Here is a 22,483-nt window from a genome sequence, read left to right on the forward strand (position 1 = left end):
TGGCGCTAATCATGAACTCTGCAGATATTAAAGAAACTGGTTGTCAGACTTGAGGGCTTAAAAGCACAGTTAAAAAGGGCTGTAATTGGAAGATTGTGGTTTTGATGAGGTCTAGGAAAACCCTTGTTCTTCAGTGGTCTGCTCAGTGAGCCCCAGTAATGAATTTATTGACTGGGATTTCAGTGACACACTATATAGTATGTAATAATATTTATTAATTAACGTTTAATGTTTTAAAGCTACCAATCTGTAGATTTTCAGAATCACCTGTGTTAGTCATGTCGTTCACTTCCTTTTCCACACATAACACTAACAAGAGCTTTTAATACCTGTAACATACATGCAGTGGGAGTTTTTCATTTGCATTTGTTCAACCAAAATGCCTCTTTTCTGCTTCTTAACTCCATCATCAACATTCACTCTTGAAAAGAAGAACAGACAGTAGGAAAGAAGGTTTAGTGAGTCCTTTGGAAAAAAGCTTGCTATCTTCCACTGCAAATCAATGAGACAGACTTTTGAGGACAGAATGTTAAATCGGCTTCAATCCAGATTCCCCCCTCCCCCTTTAGATGGACTATGGATTAGGCTTTCAGCTATAAAATATCACATCACCCCTGTTGTTTTATGCGTTGTTGAAAGAGCAGAGGGGGAAATGCTACTATTTACAAGTTAAATGACTACCATAAACAAGAAAGAATGCTGTCCAAATAAACAGCAACTTTATAAGGTTTTTTTTAAAAAAAAACTGAAAGAAATTGTTTACATTTAGTTGTGGTCTGTGTTTATAAAATAATGAAAATATCTTATTGCAAATATATACGGAGCAAAATATTGGAAGTGGGGCAAGAGCAACTCCTGTTTTGTTCTTTTGTTTGTGTTCCAGAAGGGAGATAGAGTTAGGGTCCTCCAAATGGATAGGCTTGACTACCTTTACCTGTGATGCTTTGACTGACTTCCTTCCGTTTAGACTAATATGTTTTAGGGAAGCTTACCTGCCCCTCCTCCTTCCGCCCATTCCTCTCTCCTTTTCTTCAACTGTCCACTTAGTTAGTTAGAACTAGGTATGCCTTTCTATCTACTATGTATTTCTATAAATAAAATTGCTTTTCTTACTTTACTAAGTCTTACGTCCCAGTGATCTCAATGCAGGGTAAAAGCCTGCTTTCTTAGGTAAACGCACACACTGGCACACAGCAACTCAGACCATTAATCTCTAATATCTATACAAATTTACACAACACAAAAGGCCTTACCAAAAAGATTGTATGATTTGTTTGAAGACTCTTCTCTACCCAAGGGTTCTTCTGCCTTTAAAAAGCCTGGGAGAAGCAGAAATCCAACAGGTGAAGTTTTTCAGGGGGAAGCCATCTATGGAATTTTCTCCCAAGAAAGTTAGGCTTAAGGCTACAGTCTTAAGCACATTTACTGGAAGTAGGCCCCATTGCATTTAGTGGGACTTTCCTCCCAAGGAAATATGCATACCTTGCGGATGAGCGAACCAAGAGTACCATGGCAACTGGAAATATGGAGCAGTGCAGGGGACAATGAAACAATTTTTAATCTAAACTGGTTTGACTCCAAATTGAGTGGCTTTGGGCTGCAGATAGTACTAGGCATATTTAGTGGGATATAAATCCCAGTGGAACTTACCTCCCAACAAACGCCGGTTATGGTTCGACTTCTGAGTAGACGCACATAGGACTCCATTGCAAGTAAAGTGCACCTCGCTTGCCGCAGAGGTTCCCCCATGCTATTGGAAGAGAAGAGAAGGTGGAAATTATTTAAGTGTGTGCGGCACAGGGAAAAAAACCCAAAATGGGTTCCGAAGGTGGGAATTGTTAGCTGGGCAACTTTTTCAAACAAACTTAAAATTATGGAAGCCAAACACATGCAGCCCCTGTTGGAGACTCGGGATCCTTCATCCTCCTCTTAACCCACCACAGGGCCCTTGTGCCATACTAGGACCTCCAGGACGAAACACCAAAGGGAGCTAGACAGAGTTAGACTGCCTCCCAAGCTGCACAGAAGTCCCAAGAAAGACAAGGCTGACACTCTCTCCTTGTAGTAGTATAATGGCAAATTCAGAAGTGCAAGGTCCCTCCATGTTAGTCACAGCCATGCCCCCTCCTTTTGCTGCTGGGTTGAGAATGAAATCCTTGTTAAGGCCTTCTCCCCAACAACAGATATCCCTAGGAGCCAATAAGCATGAAAGGGGAGAGTGTTAGCTGCTGAGAAGAATCTTCTCAATGGCTGACTCACCTCCTCTCACTCTGATTGGTTCCCATCAGTAGGAAAGGACAAGGAAGCATGTTGGAAGACTCTTCTCAGTAGCTAACACACTCCCCTCTCATGCTGATTGTCTGGTAGGATGCTGAAGACATAGGAACCCTACTGGGACCCTGTTCCCAAAAAGGTAAAGGGTCTAAGACACCCCCCACCCTGGACGACTACACCCCTGCTAATGGGGCAAAAACAGGCCAAAGGGACAAGCCCCTTCAACTTCCCCAGAGTTTAATCCAAACCCCTCCACTTTAAATATCACATTGTTTGCTGGTTTTATGATTTTCCGCTCTACGGGAAAGGCCCAACAGCCATCCCTTCCAAGCCCCCCCATGCTATTTGGATAGGATTTTCAGGCAGAGGTTCAGGGTCCCGCTCACCTCCTGCTTGCGGGGGGCTTCCCACAGGCATCTGGCTGGTGACTGTGATAACATAGTCTTACCTGGGGGAATAGATGGCGAGAGAAATCCCAGGGGCAGAGAACCTGGATTAGTGTCTGGTTCACCAAGCGCAGCCTTCCTTGGACAGCTCTCCCTCCACAGGCTACCATTTGATTCGTAGTTTAAAAACATAACTAGTTTCAGCATCTTCAATGCATTTGTCCGATTGTTGTTTAAGTAGCAGCTGCAAGGGGGCCAGGATCGGGTCCACCTGGGAACGTAGTTAACCCTTTCTTTCACCACGAGGTCCCAATAAAAGCTCCCGCTCTTCATTAGTGGCTGTATCTGGAGGTAGCAGGGAAAGGGCAAAAGGTTTGGGCCCGCCAGTTACATTTCAGAGGGAGAACTGCCACTTTTCCCTGAAGTCACTTCTGCTGATTTTGAAGGACCTTAACTTTCAAGCCAGTATACTTAGGATTGCGGCCTGATTTCGGTGTCAGTAGCTTGTGAAAGTGCCTTTCCTTCAAATAGCCACAGATGGTTTAACAACTGAAGGAGAGCTACTTATGTGGGAGGGGTGTTGGTCCCCACTCTTTTTCTGGTGTTTCCTGCAGATAGTTTTGGTTTTGGATGGGCTGATAGATCCTAAACTCCTTAGGTAGAATGAAAACTCAGTTGAAAGCAATGGGACGTCAAGTTAGGATCTGTGTAGTCAGGGTAGTATGAACGAGGGTGAGAAGCTCCATCCAGCTCCATCCTTTCTTGTGTCGGAGAGTGGCGAAACTGGGAATGGAGAGACTGAGTGAGCCTTTATGTGTGTTTGAATCTTTGCTAAAGATTACACCTTCCCTGCAAATTAGTCAGACGAGACTTTAAGCTTTAAAATTAGAAATAACTACTTTATTCTGGAAATACATACTTGATAGGAAAGAGTTCTATATCTAGCTAACTAGCTAAGTTGGAGATGCAAACACTAAGCCTAGTGTTTGCCCTCATGCTTGGAGGACAGGGAGAGACAGACAGAATATGTCTGCTCTCCCTCTCAAGAGAAAGGAGGAAGGAGATGTGGTCAACATCCTTTGCATATCAGTCTAGCAGGAAGGAAGAGACACCAGGAGATCAAAGGAAAGGTATTAGCCTAGCAATCAGGAGGTCTCCTCTCTAGCTACCCTTTTTAACCCCATGCAGCCTCAACCCACAAGTTGGAGTTGAAGCACATATTCCAACACCCCTTTTCATTCTCCAATTTAGCTAGTTAGCTAGATATAGGACTCTTTCCTATCAAGTGTGTACTTTCAGAATAAAGTAGTTATTTCTTATTTTTAAGCTTAAAGTCTCTGTCTGACTAATTCGCAGGGAAGGTATAAATTTTAGCAAAAATTCAAACACACATATAGGCTCATTCAGAAATCTCCATTCCCAGTTTTGCCACTCTCCGACAAACTGGGGCCAAGTTTTCAAAAAGTTCGCCAATGCGATCGCCTCAAAGGAGGAAGAGGGCGCAGGATCGATCCCTTGGTTTGCTCCCGGTACTGGCAAACCTAGCAAGTTTTACGGGCCACCCTTCACATCAATAATAATAACGGGGGGGGGAGCCAAGCCTGACGCAGAGCATTGCAAACCGTCACGGAGAGGAAGGCGGCTGGTTTGTTGCGTTTTGTTTCCCCAACTTGACAAAGACTTCGCTACCCAAGAAAAGGACTTCCACGCCTTGGATCCGAAGCCCCCGCAATGTCAGCTTGTTATTTGTGCCGCCCTTTCTTGTGTAGGTTCACGTGGAAGTAAGTCCGGCTGAGTTCATTGGGATTTGCAGCCTTCACCTGACGTGGGGCTGCTTTCTCTTTCTTTTTTGAATTGGGCAAATCACACATTTACTCGAAAATCTCCCTGATGGTTTCAGTGGCGTTTATTTCTTCCCAGCAAATGACTGCAGACTCCAGCCTCGATCCGCAAACTTCTCCCCGACGTTTTGCAACCAGCTTTATCAAGACAGCCCAGAAATAACCCCCCGGGATCGTTCACTTCTTGTCCTCCTTGGAATATGCGACCCGTTGTTGTTTTCGCGTGGGTAATCGCATCGACATATTTTAAAAAGGAACAGATTTTAGAGGATCTAGCGGGGACCTGATTGGGACCAGCTGAATGCTCGTTGGAACATTTTGGAGTAATAGCAAGTCCCCCACCTTTTTTTCCTCATGCGCCCGCCCTGTTTGAATAATAAAGTGCCCCCGAATGTATAATACCGATGGGCTTTCCTTGCATTTCTCCAATTCTGGCTCCATTGCAGAAGAGAGGAATAAATCAAGCAGATGGAGGGGATTTGAAGAGGATGTTGGACAGGCCGCTCCTCTCTCCCTCCTCCGCGCCCCAGCTTTTGTCGCTTAGCAGGAGGGGTCTGCCAGATCTCGGAGGCCTTTTACTGTTTGGAAGCAGAGCCCATGAGAATCTGCGGAGCTTCCGACAAACTGGCGCAATTCTCTTGCGGAGGAAGAAGTGATGTGGATTGGATCTCTACACCGCTCCGCTTGACCAAATCCCCCCTAAATCAGTTATGCCCACTAGTGTCAATGGGTTGTAGACAACTAAGTCCTATTGGGAGCAGATCCATTGAAATGAATGCACCCAAGTTAGTCACGTCTATTAACTTCAGTGGGTTTGCTCTGAGTAGGTCGAACAATGAATGTAGTTTTTATTACATTTGGATCCCACCTTTCCTCCAATGAGCTCAAGAGTGGCTCACATGATTTCCTCCCAATACCACCCAATGGATTTATTCTGAGCATGACTAACACTAGATGCAGAGCTTGGACAAGTTTTTTTTTTGAACTACAACTCCCATCAGCCCAATCAGTGACCATGCTGCCTGGGGCTGATGGGAGTTGTAGTTTTAAAAAAGTAACTTTTCCAAGCTCTGATTGGATGTGACTCCATGTCTATGTTCTTGGAAGCACGTCCCACGATGTCAAAAGGAAACAGAATTGCAGTCTTACAGATATGTGTTATATATATATATATATATATATATATATATATATATATATATATATATATATATATATATATTATACTAGATTATACTAGATTATATTAATATTGCACACATCTATCTTTATGAAGTCTAATCAACCCTTGTGTGCTAAAAACGAGTTACTGGGACATTTTATATCTTATTTACCAGTAACTGGGTTTAAGACACAAGCGTTGATTAGAAATCATATGGACAGAGAAAGAGAGGTGCGTGAGCATATATAGATAGATAGATTTATCTGCAATCCTTTGTCCTATTGGACATCGGGAAATGTACTTCCAAACAGAGATACAGATATAGCTCTTATTTCCAGTCATACAGATTTACAAATCACTTTCATTAAATGCCACACCAACAAAGACCCAGTTGTAGCCCTCGGGTCCTTTTCTTTTTGCTTTAAAAATAATACCGGCGACTTCTTAATGCAGGGCCAGTCCTCGTGTCTAGCAAGCGACTCAAACATCCCCGCTCGGTTCATTGGGGGACTATTTGTGTGCACACTAAAGTCACGAAGTGACCTGAGACCTGGGAGGGGGGGGGAGGAGAGGAAGCCACCGGCAAGCTCCCCTTGAATAATAAACAGCAATAGGGATTGAAAGAATCTGATTCAGAGCAGCAATGCTCTTCACAAGTCAATACAATGAGGAAACAATGGGCCTGTTACTTTTTCGCCCATCTTTCATTTCGCTGGAGAGGCGTTTTCATTTTATAGATAAAGGAGTACTTCTCAGTCCCATTCACACACAGTTAAAATGTCACTATTAACCCGAAATATCTGGGTTTCGTATCATCCATACCCCTATCATAAAAAAAAACTCTTCTATGGGACGACGGCTCATTTCAAATTCAAGGTCGAATTTAGTGGGATTTACCTCCAAGTAAATGTATTATGAAGAAGGGGCCACCTAGGTACCCCGTTAATAATTGAGCTGGCAGCTGGATCTATATCCCAGTGAAACCGAATGACCCTACTTAAAATTGAATCAAACTGCAATCCCATGCACAGTTCCTTGAAAAGAAACTCTATTGACAGTAGGACTTACTTCTGAATAAGACGCTTAAATCCCCTTGCCTTCCAGCAGAGCTTAAGGGTGGAAGTGTATATATGTCTGCTCAGAAGTAAGACTCACTGAGTTCAATGGAGCTGACTCCCAGAAAAGTGTGGATAGGACAGCAGGCTAAATTTCCTTCTATGTTCTACAGCACGTCAGTGTGGATTTAAATCCCGTTGAAATTAATGCTTTTGGCATCGCTGAAGGTCAATAAGCATTTCAGCTGTGGAGGCCCAAATGGTCTGCAGTATAGAAATAAGTTATGCAATCGGATCCTGTGCAAATAGTCTTCTAAAGAAACACGCAAATAAAAATCTTTACCTGCAAATTAGGTCCACTGACTTCAATAGGACTTGTGTACATAGGATTGCACGGGGTAAAGTTACATACAAAGGGAAAATCGGAAAACCTGTGGATCTTAAGGAGAACGTAATCTTCCCGCTTTAGGGGAGGGCTGATCCCAGGTTAATTAATGCCAGCCAGTTTCCGTTGGCTTCAGTGAGCTGATATTAGGCCCTTCCGGACAACAGGGGAAACTGGTGCTCTGACTTCTTAGAAACTACATCCCATATTCAAACTTTGAACTTTAAGAATTAAAGTCCAGAAGATGAATCACCGTCAAGGTGTGCTGCAAACCCGACGAAATGCAACCCTAAACATGCTTAATGAAGCAGTCGTGGAAAACCTGTGGCGTTCCAAATATTGTTGGGTTACAACTTCCATCATCCCTGACCACTGGCCCTGCTGACTAGGCTGAATGGGAGCTTGTGTCTAACAACATCTACAGATCCACAGGTTCCCCACCCGGGAAGCCCGTGGAATATACCTTGGATTCCACTGCAGGTCTCTATACATACTAACCATTCATGCTAGCGGCGCATGAGAAAGAGCATTGCCGGATATGAGTTAACACTAGGTTCTTAGCACGTATCTCAATATCTATGGAAAGGGGTATTTTTGCCTTCCTCTTTCGGTACATATTTTTTATTCGTATTGGGGCGATTCTAATTCACTTTAGTTGTTTTGGGGGTGGCGATACCATATGATTGTAATCAATTCCTGATTGATTAAAATAGCGCAATTGTAAGAAAAAACTGTTAGTTGAACTTACACCAGCCAATTACAAACGTACACTTTTAGGTGGTGTTTCCATCCTTATAGAGGCTTTCTCTCTGGGCTCAGGATGTTCGAAGACCAACTAGAAGTTAGATCTAGACTTAATAATGTTTCGACTAGACCCTTGGAAAACAGCGGGACTTAAGTTAGTCTACCTTAAATTTCATTGATTCGGATCCAGTCTCAGGTATTTATTTTTATCTTTGGTTTTCTTTCTTTAAAATAGAGGCGTGCTAGAAAGAGACATTCCCAGAGTCATGGGTAACCCTGTAATTCTCTTGTAGCAAAGAGTCTTGCGGTACCTTAAAGATTAACCAATTTATTATGGCATACATACACTTTTGTGGACTACAGTCCCACACGCATGTTATCATAGCTTCAGTGTTAGCACCATTTGTTAAGCACCTGGACCACAATCTGGTACAGAGCTATTCACATTTGAACCACACTGAACTGGATAGGGTTTTAATGTGCCTCACGCATGCGCACACACACACACACACACACACACACACACACACACACACACACACACAGGATTTTCCCTATTATGTGGGGATGAATTCCACTGAAACTAATGGGACTAAATAGTTTGTGTATAAGGAGTTCTTGGGAAGCTACCTGAAAGATATGTACACTTAGACATATGATTCATCTCCATAGGGCCCTGGGCTCCAGTCCCACACCATGGAGTTGACTTCAATGGGTTTAAACACGGCTAACTCTTATCTTTGATTGTGAGTTTGATTGCAGAGTTAAAAAGGTTAAGAATAGTATTTATTTCAGTGGGTTTGCCCCCAGTCCTATGCACCATTTATTCGGAAATAACCAACCGCCTTAAATGCTCAGAATGGGATTTGTTTCCAAGTAAGTGCGCACAGGATTTTAGAGTTGTTTAAGTACTTAAATTATCAGTTGATATCAGTGGGAGCTCCAGCCCAATCCTGTGCATTTTTTTCTCAGAGCTGTCCTACTAAACTCGATGGGGCTTACTCCCAGGTCCATTTACTGGGGAGTAAGCCTCAATGAACAGAGTAGGAGTTCCTTCTGAGTAAAAATGGGAAGGATCGGGCTGTTAAGAGTATTTAATGAAGCTCACTGGGTGACCTTGGGCCAGTCACTGCCTCTCAGCCTCATGAAAACCCTATTCATAGGGTCGCCATAAGTCGGAATCGACTTGAAGTCAGTACGTACGATCCAGGTATTGGAATACACTTAGGACAGTTCATGTTGGAAATGGGGCAAGAGCAACTCCTGTTTTGTTCTTTTGTCTATGCTCCAGAAGGGAGATAGAGCTAGGGTCCCCCAGATGGACAGACTTGTTCACCTTTTTTACCTGTGATGCTCTGACTGACTTCCTTCTGTCGCTAGACTGTTACATCTTTAGGGAAGCTTACCTGCCCCTCCCCCTTCTGCCCTTTCCATTCCTTTGTCCTCCGACTGTCCGGGAGAGAGGAGACATCCCTTTGTCTCTGCTCTCTCTCCTAGCATGGGGCTAACTCCCACACCTGGGCGTTACGCCTCCAACCTAGTTAGTTAGAACTAGGTATGCCTTTTCTATCTACTATGTATTTCCCCGTCTACAAGGCCAGCTATTTTTTGTGCTTTTGTTTTTTTTCCTCCTCCCCCTCACTCCCTGCTTTGTGCAACATCTTGCCTGATGAAGAGTACTGGAAAGCTGGCGGCACTTGTCTATCTTTTTGGTTGGTGTTCCCAATAAAGTGATTGACCAGGTGTGGATTTTAGAGGGTTTCCATCTTAGGGACTCACACGGCTATCTCTGCTTTTTACAGAGCACAGTTTCGAATGAATACATAGTATTAGAGGATAGGGGTCAAGAGAAAAGAGGGGGGTGTCTTGATCGTTTTAAAAAAATGCATACTTCTCCTCCCCTAAGCGCCTTTACACCATCTATTAAAAAGTTTCTTTCCTACTGTTCCGCTTCTAGCCAAATTAATTTTTAGTGGATCTGGAAGCCTGCTTGATTTCTCCTCAAATGGGAAGGCATTCTGACTTTTCTGGCTCTTTTGCAGTCATAAGAGGAGCCCTGCTGGATCAGAACCATCTAGTCTGACATCCTGGCCAAACAGATGCCTATGGGCAGTAGTGTAGTGGCAAATTCAGAAGTGCAGGGTCCCTTCATGTTACAGCCATGCTCTCTTCCCCCACTTTTTTGCTGAGGGGTTGAGAATGAGAAAGCATGAAAGAGGGTAGTGTTAGCTTCTGAGAAGACACTTCTCAGTGACTGATGCACTTCCTTTCACTCTGATTGGCTCCAAGCAGCAGAAAAGGACAAGGAAGCATGTTAGAAGACCCTTTTCAGTGGCTAACATGCTCCCTTTTCATGCTGATTGGCTTGTAGGATGCTGGAGACATAGGGACCCTGCTGGGACCCTGCTCCCCCAAAAGTAAGGAGTCTGAGACCCCGGAGGACTACACTTCTGCCTACGGGAACCTGAACACCACAGCCCTCTCCCCGCTTGGAATTCCCAGCGACTGGTCTTCAGAGACCCACTCCCTCCTACAGCAAGCCCCGTTGTGTCCAGTGGCGCTTACTCCAATGTCTGTAAGCAGCACAAGTCTATGTATGTCTACGTAGAAGGAAGTTCCATTGAGTTTAGTGGGGCTTGCTCCCAGGTAAATAGGTATAAGATTGCAGCCTTCATTTCCCAAAAGTTTGCCCATTCGCCTTTTTTGCGGAACAAGCACACATATATCAGGAAAGGGTGGAAGAAAGAGAAACAGATACATTTCAGAAAATGAACGTGCACCACTTTGCCAAAATTAAGGCCTTTTTGAAAGTTCGGTGGACCTAGATCCCCCGTGGGTTCAAGGACGCTGCGCTTTGGCGGCATCCCGCGTAAAAGGGGGAAGGAGCTGCGGTTTGTAACATTAGCTACTGGGAATAGGCATTTTTGCCGCAGCCCGTCCTGCTCATCCCCCACTCCCCCCTCATCCCCCCCCCAAAAGCCCTGACTGCGGAGGAGTCCCATTAGTGGGGGGGAGAGATTGCGCGCAACAAACCGAGGAACAGGCAAGAGGGTGGAAAGAATGAAATAAAATCGGTCAGACTCAGACCTGAACGGCAAGATCCCCCCCGCCCCGTCCCTACACACCGCCAGGAAAGTCTCTCCTTCTGCCCGGACTCCCACTGACATTAAGGAGACGCGTAGTGACTTCCCGAGACATTTATGAATGTGGTTAGTCCTCCCTGCGCAATAAATCACAATCCGGCAGCGGCTTTGCTTTTCCCTTTTCTTCCCAAGGCTCCTGAATCTATAGAGGTGCTTCTTGGAGAACATGACCGACTGGCCACAGGCTCGGCCTCAAATGGGTCTCCCTGAGGCTTTCGCCTGGTTTCAGGGGCTGCCGGATCAGCCCCCCCCCCGACAATTTAGCCCCCTCGGGCCTCTAGAGTCCCACATGAAGGAAGAGGAACGGCGAGGGCCGTAAGACAGAAGCCGGCCACGAAGTCCATAGGGGCGCAGGAGGGGGCTTGAGAGCGTATAAACTGCCGGCTGCTGAAGCCAGATTCATTTGAAAGAAGACAGGCTATTACTGGCCTCAGCTTCAGGGCATAGGGTGGAGTCCAGACTGCATCGGCTCAGTTTTTAACCCGATCTTCTAAAAAAACCTTTACGGTTTTCAATGGGACTTACTTCTTAATAAACGTAATTAGGACTTCAAGCCTAATTTTTTGGGGGGAGGGGCATTTTTCCCCTGAAATGGCCTTCGTTTTTACGGAGGCGGCCCAAGAGGTAAAGATGTGTGTGTGAGAGAGAGTGTAAAAAAGCAAAATCTGCCCCCTCCCCGCAAAGTGAATTGACAGTGCCATCCGTCGTGGACGTCTAGAGTGACAGTCAAACTGCGCCTTATGTAAGACTCCATTCCCAATACTCTGCTCCCCTCTCTCCAGTTGAAGGAGGGGAGGACCCCTAGCAGTTAAGGAGCTGATATACCTTAAAGGGAATGAGATAAGCAAGCCATTGATTCAAATAAGCCCAACCCAAGGCAATTCTTGGGGAAACCCACAGAACTTCGTGGCAACATTCCCGAGCGTTTCACACACACACACCGAACTCCCATTTGACCCGGAATATATTCTCAGTGTGCCATCCTATGCGCGTTTACTCAGATAGTAGTCCCACTGAGTTCAGAAGGGCTTAGTAAGCATGCACAGGATTGCAGACCGAGTTATGTATTGACAATGTTCAACACCGGCTAGAATCACTTTTGGAATTGATGCTCTGGGAAGGGGGGGGGAGAATTAAACCAAAAAGGATAGAAATCCAACCCACACAAGGAATGTATTAAGCATATTTTATTGCCATATATGATGGCTTTTAATCATGTTGTATGATTGCTAGCTATTATATAATAAAAAGACATGTTATATTTTAGATGTTCTAGCAGATACATCACCGATCAGAGCACACAGATTCAAAAGGCCACCTATTCCAAAAGTACAGAGACTTCTTCGCCAAGCATACCCCGCCTTCAAACCAACCATCAGACCCAATCATTCGCCACAACCCCCGCGACCACGTCCCAAGAGCAGAAGAAGCCAGAGAAAGGGGGATTGCCGCACTTCCACGTTCACTTTAGAGGAGGCAGAGGTTGCTGGGCAACACACTTTAAAAACACATGCATCCTCCCGGTCACCATTACATCCGATTCTATTACATCCTATTATTTGTCGTTTTTATATCCCGCCCAACTCCCAAAAGAGGGCAGACAGCGGCTGACAAGATAGAACAAAATACTCTCTCTCTCTCTCTCTCTCTCTCTCTCTCTCTCTCTCTCTCTCTCTCTCTCTCTCTCTCACACACACACACACACACACACACACACACACACACACACACACACACACACACACACACACACACACACACACAATTTTAAACATCGAACAGATCCTCAACAATAAAAACAGCAGCAGATAAGAAGCAAGCCCGCCCCACGACGGTCAGTGGGGCTTCTTCTCAAGAAACCGTCCCGTGTACATTCCTAGGCATTCTTACTTGGGAGCTGAGTCCTCGCGGACTCTATGGGACTTACTTCCGAGTAAACACACTCGGAACTCATAGACTAGTGAACTAGTCCGGCTGAATTCAGGAGGAAGCCTCATAGGATCGGACTGGTCAAGGACAATGCAGGCGAAAGGGAAATAGGGAACCCCCGAGGCTGATTTGTATATGCAGCCTAGTGGACGGCCTTGTAAGAGTGGCGGTTTCCCCCTCAACCGCGATGCTAGCAGGCTGGCAACAGATGGTGGAGCATGCCACAGCACAATCCGCACTGCCATCAAGGTATGGGCGCGGGGTTGGATCGTGCCCAGTGCCTTAGTAACCGGCGGTGTCTGCGCTGGACTTGTGTTCAGAGCTAACCACCTTTCCTGTCTTGGAACAGACTTCATCGGTCATCCCCCCCGATGCTGACTTCTACCTGACTATGGGTGGAGGGAGGGGGGCAGGAAGAAGGACTGAGAGCCGGCTTTTCATTCCAATTTACAAAGGTCGCTGTCTCCCGGAAATCCTTTTGCTTTCGAGTGACACCCCAGATGCCTCACATGGATGTCCCGTGGATTCCACTGGAACCTTCTTCTCGTGCGTGGGAAAGAGCGCAGCATAAATCGGCTTGAATGCAAGGGGAGTCGCTAGGGGTAGACCAGGGCAGCTGAGCCCTGAGTGTGTTGCGCTGAGTCCTACATCTCTTCCCCCTCTTCCTCCGTTTTTACAATTTTTTTCTTGGTTTAAAGTTTCCCTTGGCGACCTGAAAACCACAGTGCTGGAGAGGTCCCACCCACCCACCGTTTTAATTTACTCAGATGCATCTATACCTATACATTAGTATATGCCTGTAGACGCAAAGCTTCAGATATCTGTGGATCGGTCTGTTTTCTCCTTCTCTGCAAATTTCAGTCATTACTATGTATCTTTAGGCCCCAAGAAACAAAAACGTAGGAGAAAGTCTATGTAGACCTCATTTAGAACTCTCCATCAGCCAGGGGAGTTTTACAGCGCAATCCTAACCATGACTACTTGGGAGTAAGACCTATTGAATTCAACGGGGTTTATTCCCAGGTAGATTGGGTTAGGACTGCAGCTTGGCTAGTTGATCCATAATCCCGCTGTTCTGGAGGACTTGGTTGGATAAACCGGCCTTCCATCTAAGGGGTTCTGCTTTAATTGGGTTGAGGATCGGTCAGGTCGAGATTTCCCCTTTTGGGGGGGATTTAAGCTTCAGTGTTACCGGCAAGAATCAATAGACTGGCCGAATGGCACACAAACTCTCCAGACTTCCCCCATCAGTTTAATGCGCCTTCCTTTCAATAAACAGCAAACAGCCTTTTACGTCAGGGAATCCCCCTCTATTCTCCATTGAGTTTTCTGCCTTTCATCCCAATCTTAAAGGCAAACCGAAATGAGAGGAAACTTTGTAGGTAGCCTTGTCCGTCTAGGAGTGTGTGTGAGGATGGTTCTCAAAGGTAACAGCTGGGTAAAACTGTCATAAGGACAATATTAAATGCCACAAAATAGTTTTTAAAAGAAGGCTGGGAAACTGGAAAGCTTGCACGCTACTCAGATGAGATTAAGTAAACGCGTTTAGGATAGAGGCGCAAGGGAGGGCCCCTTGGCAAAGAAGCCTTAAGGCGCAGGACTAGCGAAGAAAAGACCTCCAAAAGCAGCAACATAATAATAATTAAAACAATCAAACCGGGATCACTGAAAACAAGAACATCCCCTAAATAGGAGAGTTATGAAAGACCGTTCACATCTAAGTACATTTGGTTGGAAGTAAGCCCTAGTCGTTCCCATAGAATTTACCTCCAAATAAGGCTGCAATTCTTAAGCCTAATCATCAGGAAACAAGTCACACCGAACCCACTGGAATTTACTTTTGAGTAAACATATTTAGGATCAGGCTGCAAGCGTGCTTAAGAATAGCAGCATACTTATGTCAAGAAGGCATTTCTCCAAATGACCTTGCCCTCCGAAATAAAAAGAACGACAGGAACATCTGATCTCCATCTTCACGCTCATACACTTTCCCCCTCCTACCTCAGATCTATAGCATTTATGCTTTCCATGATAGCTGCAAAGGAATATTGGTAATTTGCAATTCTACATACACTATTGTTTTCCTGTAAACGAAAATATGTAAGAAAAGTAACACCGCAATAAATTAATCTTTAAAGTGTCGCAGGGCATCTTCCTCAGCGCACACACGCGCATGCCAGAATCTAAAGAGGCGCACAAGCAGCAGGGATCACCTTAAGCAAGGAACACCAGCCTCAGTAAACTACTTGTCAGGAATCACAATAAGGATTTTATGAGGCCTGGTGCTGGATGGTCTTTCTAGAGCCAGCTCCACCAGTTAATGGGCTTCTGCAGCCCGATCTTGGCCATATATGCTCAGAAGTGTGCCCTGTTGCTGTCATTGGGACATACCTCCTAGTAAACACGTTTGGCATGGGGACTGTTGGACAGCAATCATAAACACATTTGCTTAGTAGTAAGCCTTGCTGCAAGCAATGGGACTTCCTTCTGAGTAAACATAGTTGAAAAGGCTAGGCTGTAGGTCGCGCAACGCCTTGACTTGGAAACAAATCCCACTGATTTCAGCAGCACTTACCTGGAAGTAAATTGATATTCCATATAAAGGTGTTAAAGGTCAGCTGTTTTATTTATTTATTTATTTAAAGGGAGCTTTAATACAGTCACTCCACAAATAAATAGCGTCCACCAGAAAGGAAGTTGCTACTATAATATTTTCAGGTGACAAAAAAGAACAAAATCTCGAAAAGCCTTTTAGCATATCATCAGCACATCGTTTTTGAAACGATTGGAACATGACGGAGTGGAGTGGGGGTGGGAGAGAGAGGGGGGGGGACCCAGCCGCAGGTTCAGGGCCTGAAAATTCTACCCCTGTCTATAAACACATTCTTTATATCATTAAAAGCCGTTCCCACCAAAATCCAAGCGTTAATTACCAACGTGTCAATTTTTAGCTATGTCAGTAAGAGGATAAGCCAATTAAGATCTTCAATATTTGACCAATGTTGGGCTGAAGGAAAACCAAACTCTATTAAAAGAGAAAACATTTTATTGGAGACTATACAAAGCTACGATATACAATCAAAGTGCTAGGTTATTCTAGAAAAGTTGGTCCTGGGATGGTTGAATACCAAAATATCTGTTCGTTTACACAAACATTTAGGAAATCGCTATTACCTGGTCCCCCAAATTAATAAACACATTCTTCTACATCATCTCTTTCAGGTCCGAGGATCGAAACTTTGTTCAAAAAAGAAAAAAGAAGTTGATAAGAATCTAACGAAGATTCTGTTAGAACCGAGATCGTCTGGGGCGAAAAATATTTTAAAAATCACTCTTAATATCCACTGAAAAATTACAATAATATAACAATAATGTATTTGGAAAAATACTGTCCATTATTATTACTATTAATAGTAATTTCGGAAAACAGTCTTGGTGTGTCTAAATAATTATAGTCTTGTATAAAATTACTCTATCTTCAGAGGACACTTTCTTTTTATTAAAAAATACATATGCATATATACCTATTGTTCCCACAGTTGCTCTCAAATTTCCTCCGTATTTCAAGGATCAAATCAACATGGCTACTAGACACGATATAAAAGGGCGCTCTTGCTCAAATACAGTCTCCAAACAAGTACTATTTTGGATAGAAACCTAAAGCTTTGAAGAAGTGCAACATTCGCCTCAGGAAATAATTAAAAAATAATCTGTTATCACAGTAGATGAAAACAGACTGGGAAACGGTTAGTGCCTTCCGCTTCTTTAATTCCGCCATCAGCCAACCTTCAAAACACAGAGAGTTTTTTTCTCGGGGGTTAGCGATTGCGGTCAGAAGAGCAATCCTATTAAATCGAAGCCTTTAATTTAAACATTTTGATCCCGATCCTAAACTCATTTCCTAGGAATTAAACCGGTTTTCCTCTCAACCCCAAATAGATTTGGAACTAAATCTTGTTGGGATTGAGCTCCCCAGCCAATTACATTTGAGGTAGGAGTGAGACTGTCAAGGAGCATCGGTGAGCCTTTGGCACTTCTAACGATATTAAATCGCACGTTTTCAATGGAATTTCCTTCCACAGGGGTATGCTTTACAATATGCACCTTCCCTGGAAAGATATTTGAGTAAAACTGGACTGTTTTTCATTTAGGGTTGGCGGGTATTATCAGATACAACCCTACCTCCTTAGAAGATTGCGGGACTGCAAAGTTAGCCAGTGGTATGTAAACGCGGACAATATCGTTAAATTTATTCATTTCAATGGGATTTACTCTCCTCCCTCCATTTACTAGAAAGTTAAAGCCTCATTTTTGTTTTAACAAGATGCACTTCGAAATAAATATACCCTGGCTTTTTCCGGATAGCACTCAGTGGGATTATATCGCAGTGCATTTGTTCCACTAAACGGGATATCAGTTTATTGCTTCTGCACGTTTTCCTCTGTATGAATATCTATGTAGGCCTCTTCTGGTTTATCATTCTATCTCCAATCCGCTGGATTCCCCTACTTCTATTTGTGTGCACCCCCCCACTTTACCCTGTTTACACTGCCAGCGAAAAGTAAATTCTTCTCAAAACAGTGAGACCAATAAATCCCTCGATCATGAGGATATTTACCTACAATTAAAAGTTTAGTTTTACGAAACCCTGGTTATGCTCGGGGTATTATTTTCAAGGAAATACATTTAGGATCGTGACCAGTGTTTTTATTTTCGAAAAGAAAGTTAAGAAACAAGGGCACGTTCGACATTTCACCGTGGACTTCCCTACAGGCAAGCACTATTCGGCACCCTCATGCGTCCTAACTCTAAAAGCCAGCAATAGCCAGAAAATCGACAGACGAGCTTCTGTAGCAGGAAAGATGGGGTTGGAAGTTCTCTACACTTACGCTGCCTTCACGTACACCCGGAGCAGATCGTTATAAGAACAGAGGTGTTTTGGCGAACAGGGAGCGGGTTCGTTCTCATTTTGGCACTGAAAGTTTCTGTATGTTTCGATAGTGGGTGGAAAAGAAAATGGTAAAAGAGAGAAAATCCAAGATGGTGATGGTGACGATGATTTTTGGAGGGAGGGGGCGCAGAAGGACCCCCACTCCCCTCCAGCTGGAGGAGGTCCTGCTCGGCCGCCTCCTCCTCAGATGTCTATCCTGGAGTGCAAGGCGCTGTGTTTGCTGTCGTGGTCCCAGTAGGAGCAGTGCATCATGGCCAGCTCGGGGGGCTGGCGCGCGCAAGCGAACTGCAGGCCGGCGGCTCCGTTGGGCGCTGCTTGCGGCGAGGGGCTGCCCGCCGAGGCGGCGGCGGCTGCGGCGGCTGCGGCCGCCACAGCGGCTGCTCCCAGCTGTTGGGCAGTGTGGTGGTGGTGGTGGTGATGGTGGTGGGCGTGCGGGTGGTGGTGGTGGGCGTGCGGGTGGTGGTGGGGATGGTGGTGGCCCATGCCGTTGTACGAGTTCACCATGGCGGGAAGGCGCGAATAAGGGCCGTAGGCTGAGGCGGCGCCGGCTCCTGCTCCGCCGGGCCCCGCCGAAAGTCCCACTCCCTTGACGGGGCTGAGGGCGCCCGTGGCGCCTCCGCTGCCGTTGCCTTCCACGGCAGCCATTTGACAGGCCGCGTAAGAGCCGGCCGGGGGCGCCTGAGGCGGCGGGGGAGGGGCGGGCTGCGCCAGGGACCAGGACGCGGCGGCGTTGAGGAAGGGTGCCTGCAGGTACTTGGTGGGCGGCGCCGTGAGGTAACCGTAGCCCGCCGCCTCGGCCGCGGCCCCGAAGAGGCTTTTGCCCGGCTGGAAGTGGCCGGCGGGCGGACGGAAAGGCCTCTTCATGCGGCGGCGGCGGCGGTAGTTGCCCTTCTCGAACATGTCCTCGCAGGCTGGGTCCAGCGTCCAGTAGTTGCCTTTGCGCTCGCCGCCGCCCTCTCGCGGCACTTTGATGAAGCACTCGTTGAGGCTCAGGTTGTGGCGGATGCTGTTCTGCCAGCCCTTCTTGTTCTTCTCGTAGAAAGGGAACTTGCTGATGATGTACTGGTAGATGCCGGATAGCGTCAGGCGCTTCTCGGCGCTCTCGCGGATGGCCATAGCGATGAGCGCCACATACGAGTACGGCGGCTTCTGTGAAGGGTCGCCCTTCTCCAGCGGCGCCGCCGAGGACGACGAAGACGTCTTAGTGGAAGCCGGGCTCAGCTCGCTCTTTACCCCCGACTCGCCTCCGCCGATGCCGGGCTCCTTGGCGGCCTGGTGGAGCAGAGCCACCGTGTCCTCGGGCGGGGGGTCTTGGTAGCTTGTGGCCATCATGGCACCACCTGCTGCTCAGGCTGCTGCTGCCGCTGCTGCTCACCTCGAAGGTGGCTTCAGGGGATCGGGGCCCCCAGCCCACCAGATCGCGGCGCTGGCTCCCCCAAGATCGCGCAGGAAGATCTGCTCCAAGCGCCTTTCCCGCCTGCCTACTTTAAGCCCTGCCTGAGCCTGGTGGGCTTTTTTGTCTCCCCCCGTTCCTTTCTGTCTCTCTTTCAAGAGGCAGGCAGCCAGCCTCCCTGATCAGCAGGCTCAGATATCCACTCAACTGCTCTTCTGGACTAGCTCTTTTCTGATTTGTATGGGCTCCGGAGAGTTCCGCTTTCGTCAGGATCCCTTTCTCTCGTCGCCCCCCCTCTGCCTCCCCCCCAAGCCTGGGAGCCAGCTGGGCACGGGCGAGTTCATGGCGAAGTCACATTGCACAAGTACACCCCGGCGAGGAAATCAGCCGCTGAAGCCAAAGGGGGTCCCAGAGCGGAGGGAAGCGCGGGGGTGGGAATGTTCGATGGCTGGAAAACACACCCTCGAAATCCTTCACGGGAAAGAAGCTGCCTCTCTTTTGCAGATGCGGCGAATGCACGAGGCAGCTTCGGAGGAAAACAAGTGAGGAGAGGCGGGGGGGGGAAGCTTCTCTGCGCTGCAAAGGGATTGCGGTTTGCGATTGTGATCTCTCTGGAGAGGTGCGGGCTCGGTAGTGTGCAGCGATGGGTGGTGGGCGGCTACAGACGGAAGCAGAAAGAATCGTGAACAAGGGCAGCAGTCGAACTGGGCCCTGATCTCACCGACGTCCAGTGAGACTCCCCTGGAGCAAGTGGGCCCATAGGAAACTGCGCTGTAGCTTGTTGAATCGCACCTTTAAAATATGGCAACGTCTTGCTGCAAAGTTTGTTTTGAAAGGAGTTTGTTTGCTTTTATTGTCACCTTGTGTAAGAATACTGAACTACATGCCCAGCTCATATATTTTAGGGAAACTAAAAATGGGAATGACAGATCGATAGATACACGGCGCACTATCTGTCTGTCTATCGAGAGACAGCAACATGATTTTAATTTAGAATCAATAGTGTTTGGGCGCCCTGCAACTTTTTTTCCAGAACAAAGCAAACGAATCAAAATCTCACACATATTGTGGCTTCATCCTTGCGACCTTCTATTCACCTCAAAAGCAAAAGAAAACTCCCCTAACATTTCGCCTGGCTGCTTTCTCCAGACAAGATTTTTAAAAAAGAAAACCACCCGTGTCATCCAGATACCGCTTAACAGAACAGTGGAGATGGCCGGCGCCTATAAGGCCATCGACTCCAATCCGGGGCTCACTGCAGGAATCCAAGTTAAAGCATACCTGTTTTATTTCTAGGTTTCAAAGACGTCCCCCAGGTCTGAGAAAAGGGCAACTAGGATAGATACATTCGGAGGGGGGCTTTTTGGGGAGGGAAAAAAAAAGAGACTTGTAATGTTTTCTGCCAGGCTTCTACAGAAAAGCGAGCCGATGGTTAAGCGAAGATGCGGTTCCCTCGGGTTAATTGGGACGTTCTTCGTGCCTGGGACAGCGCCTCCCCCACAAACTTTCAGGTGTTCAAGTCCTTTCTGGCAAATCCCACGCTAAGGCTGGCCTTGAAGCAGAGATCTCTGCAAGGCCTTGGACAAAAGCCTGTCAGCCAAATTAGTTGCTGGGCCTTCACGTTTCTGATGTTTCCCCAAGGGTGATGGGTCATTTCCATGTTTTCCCCATGACCTGTAAACAACTGCTCATCTCGCTCAACAGCCACTGGTCATGAGGCTGTTTACTGCCAAAGGACAAACAATTTGGCTTTGCCATTACATCAGCCCCTCTGCCGTAAGTGTCTTACGGCTCCTGCGGGAAAGGGAGCGTGCATCGGAATTGACGCCTCGAATCAGGTCTCGCATTTTCGTTCCTAATGTACATATTTAATTCATTCTGGGCCTGACAACCCTCGTCTCCCCTTCCAGAAGAGAACGGCTCTGTCAGCGTAGTTCTTACACGCTCTGCAATTTTCTTGCCTTGAAAAGGGCTGCAAGAGAATCCAGCCGTTAATCCTGCCTGTGTTTAGTCTTTTAGTTGCGGGTGGGGTATTGATTTAACCTTGGATTGGCAGGCCTTTGCATCAGGGTAACTTAACCGCCATTTTAGCTTTGCTTATAGAGCCTGATCGGAAGTTGTGCACGTTGATATTTCTTTCAACTGTTATAAATGGAGGCAGTTATTTCCAGCTACTGAGCTTTATGGTCCAGTTTCTGCCCCCATTTATAACAGCTGAAAGAAAAAACACCATTGATATCAGTGGGTCTTAACTGCACCTGTGTGAGCTCTCTCTGTGTGCAATTTATGCCCCCCCTTTTTCACAACCGGATTGATTTTCAACGGTTCATATGAGGATTCTTTTCTTTTCTTTAGGATATTTGACAATTATACATACTGAACTGCAGGTTCTAATAAAATGCACATGGCAATAGTTCTGTTTCGTTAGTTGGAATCAGTAACATCAGTTTTATTTGCTGTCTTCCTAATAAAAATGTTTAGGACTGAGGTGAGAAAAAGTAACTTGTCGCTGTATTTTCTACACTCATTCCCACATTTACCGCCAAAATTTATTCATTTCAGTAAAACTTTTATTTATTTATTTATTGCATTTGTATACTGCCCCATAGCCGAAGGTCTCTGGGCGGTTTACAACAATTAAAAACATTAAAAACAAACATACAAATTTAAAAACACATTTTTAAAAAAGCAATTTAAAAACACATGCTAAAATGCCTGGGAGAAGAGAAAAGTCTTGACCTGGCGCTGAAAAGATAAGTGTTGGTGCCAGGCGCACGTTGTCAAGGAGATTGGTCCATAATTTGGGGGCCACCACTGAAAAGGCCCTCTCTCTTGTTGCCAGACTCCCAGCTTTCCTCGGATTAGGCACCCGGAGGAGGGCCTTAGATGTTGGGTGTAGTGTACAGGTGGGTTCATGTGGGGAGAGGTGTTCCATCAGGTATTGTGGTCCTAAGCTGTGTAAGGCTTTATAGGTTAAAACCAGCACCTTGAATCGAGCTGCTGCATTTTGCACAAGCTGCAGTTTCCGAACTGTCTTCAAAGGCAGCCCCACATAGAGCACATTGCAGTAATCTAACTTGGAGGTTACCAGAGCATGGACCACTGAAGCCAGGTTATCCCTGTCCAGATAGGGGCGCAGCTGGGCTACCAACTGAAGTTCGGAGAAGGCACTCCGTGCCACCGAGGCTGCCTGAGCCTCAAGTGACGGAGATGGTTCTAG

General features: G+C 46.2%; 2 protein-coding genes across 3 annotated transcripts in view; one reads left to right on the forward strand and one right to left on the reverse strand.

Annotated features, from left to right (window-relative positions):
- Positions 1-17,610: 17,610 nt before the first annotated feature.
- Positions 17,611-19,676, reverse strand: FOXL2 (forkhead box L2). Its single transcript, XM_061636739.1, is given in 3 exon segments — positions 17,611-18,309; positions 18,311-18,353; positions 18,356-19,676. Coding segments are annotated over 3 exon segments (1,146 nt in total). The 5' UTR covers positions 19,203-19,676; the 3' UTR covers positions 17,611-18,053.
- Positions 18,899-22,483, forward strand: part of LOC133389317 (uncharacterized) — a 29,341-nt gene continuing 25,756 nt past the window's right edge. For both annotated transcript variants that reach the window (XR_009764056.1, XM_061636740.1), the window contains exon 1: positions 18,899-19,805. Coding sequence is in view for 1 of the 2 variants with exons in the window: in XM_061636740.1 (XP_061492724.1) it covers positions 19,504-19,805 (302 nt within the window). In the remaining variant the exon portion in view is untranslated. The remainder of the gene's footprint in view (positions 19,806-22,483) is intronic.

The sequence above is a fragment of the Rhineura floridana genome, chromosome 7 (genome assembly GCF_030035675.1).
Source record: "Rhineura floridana isolate rRhiFlo1 chromosome 7, rRhiFlo1.hap2, whole genome shotgun sequence".
Lineage (NCBI taxonomy): Eukaryota > Metazoa > Chordata > Lepidosauria > Squamata > Rhineuridae > Rhineura > Rhineura floridana.